The sequence below is a fragment of the Rhincodon typus genome, unplaced genomic scaffold (genome assembly GCF_021869965.1).
Source record: "Rhincodon typus isolate 14 unplaced genomic scaffold, sRhiTyp1.1 hic_rhity00009876, whole genome shotgun sequence".
Classification (NCBI taxonomy): Eukaryota; Metazoa; Chordata; class Chondrichthyes; order Orectolobiformes; family Rhincodontidae; genus Rhincodon; species Rhincodon typus.
In genome coordinates, this window is record NW_025975514.1 from 2,562 (window position 1) to 3,617 (window position 1,056).

The following is a 1,056-nucleotide window of genomic DNA, read 5'->3' on the forward strand; positions in this document are numbered from 1 at the left end:
TGTATGTGTGTGTGTGTGTGTGTGTGGGACCCTGTACCCCAGTGAGAGTCAGTGTGTGTGTGTGTGTGTCTGTGTGTGTCTGTGTGTGTGTGTGGGACCCCGTACCCCAGTGAGAGTCAGTGTGTGTGTGTGGGACCCCGTACCCCAGTGAGAGTCAGTGTGTGTGTGTGTGGGACCCCGTACCCCAGTGAGGGTCAAAGTGGTGAGCAGAAAACATTTCAAAAAAGATTCAAGATTGAAATCAGAATGCAAACAACTGATCATTCTGTCAACGAATATCTCTCGAGTTGCAATGTCCTCATCTGACATTTTGGCAAGAGCATGTTGGCTGTGAATCAGATCAATCCCTTAATCCCTGCGGATCATTTTAAAAGTCTCTCTGCTCCTGTGGGATTTAGGATTAGCATGTGGTTCCCCCTTCCAGAGGCAGTGAGGCAAAAAGTATTGGCGTCAGGCTGGAGTTAGGCTTCAGGCTCAGGTTAGGCCTCAGGCCTGAGTTAGGCCTCAGGCCTGAACAGGCCGAAAGGGGAATTTGTCCTGTACAGGTGAGAACCTCCAGAATAACCAAAACCGTACGAGGCTGGTGAGGATTCCTGGAACGTTCGGAATCTGCAGGGAAGGTTCAGGAAGCGGGGGAGGGATGCGGAAGAACGAGAGAGGCAGAGAGACAAAATGCAACAAATGTTGACTGCATCACAACTGAAGACAACATTGTCTCCTTATCTCTCAGTGTTTAACGTCACTGGGTCGTGGGTGTCGTGGACCAAAAACCCCGCGAGTTGGCACCCCAGCGCCCCGCCCCCCGCTCCCACACACTTCCCCAGTCCCCCCAGAGCCACAACTTGCATTTGTCTAGTCCCCATTTCCCTGCACACCCCAGCCCACAGCGACCTTCCAGACAGGAAGATTACATAAACGCAACTCAACCGATGTCTCTCTGCAGCCCACAGCGCTGACCCTCCGACCGCGCCCGCTCCCTCGGCGCTGACCCTCCGACCGCGCCCGCTCCCTCGGCGCTGACCCTCCGACAGCGCCCGCTCTCTCGGCGCTGACCCT

At 54.8% G+C, this 1,056-nt stretch overlaps 1 protein-coding gene across 1 annotated transcript in view; it reads right to left on the reverse strand.

The window, feature by feature from the left end:
- Window positions 1-131: 131 nt before the first annotated feature.
- slc50a1 (solute carrier family 50 member 1) overlaps window positions 132-1,056 on the reverse strand; it is a 4,031-nt gene continuing 3,106 nt past the window's right edge. Inside the window, exon 4 of the mRNA XM_048594473.1 lies at window positions 132-609. Within this exon, the coding sequence (XP_048450430.1) occupies window positions 505-609 (105 nt within the window). The 3' untranslated portion in view covers window positions 132-504. The remainder of the gene's footprint in view (window positions 610-1,056) is intronic.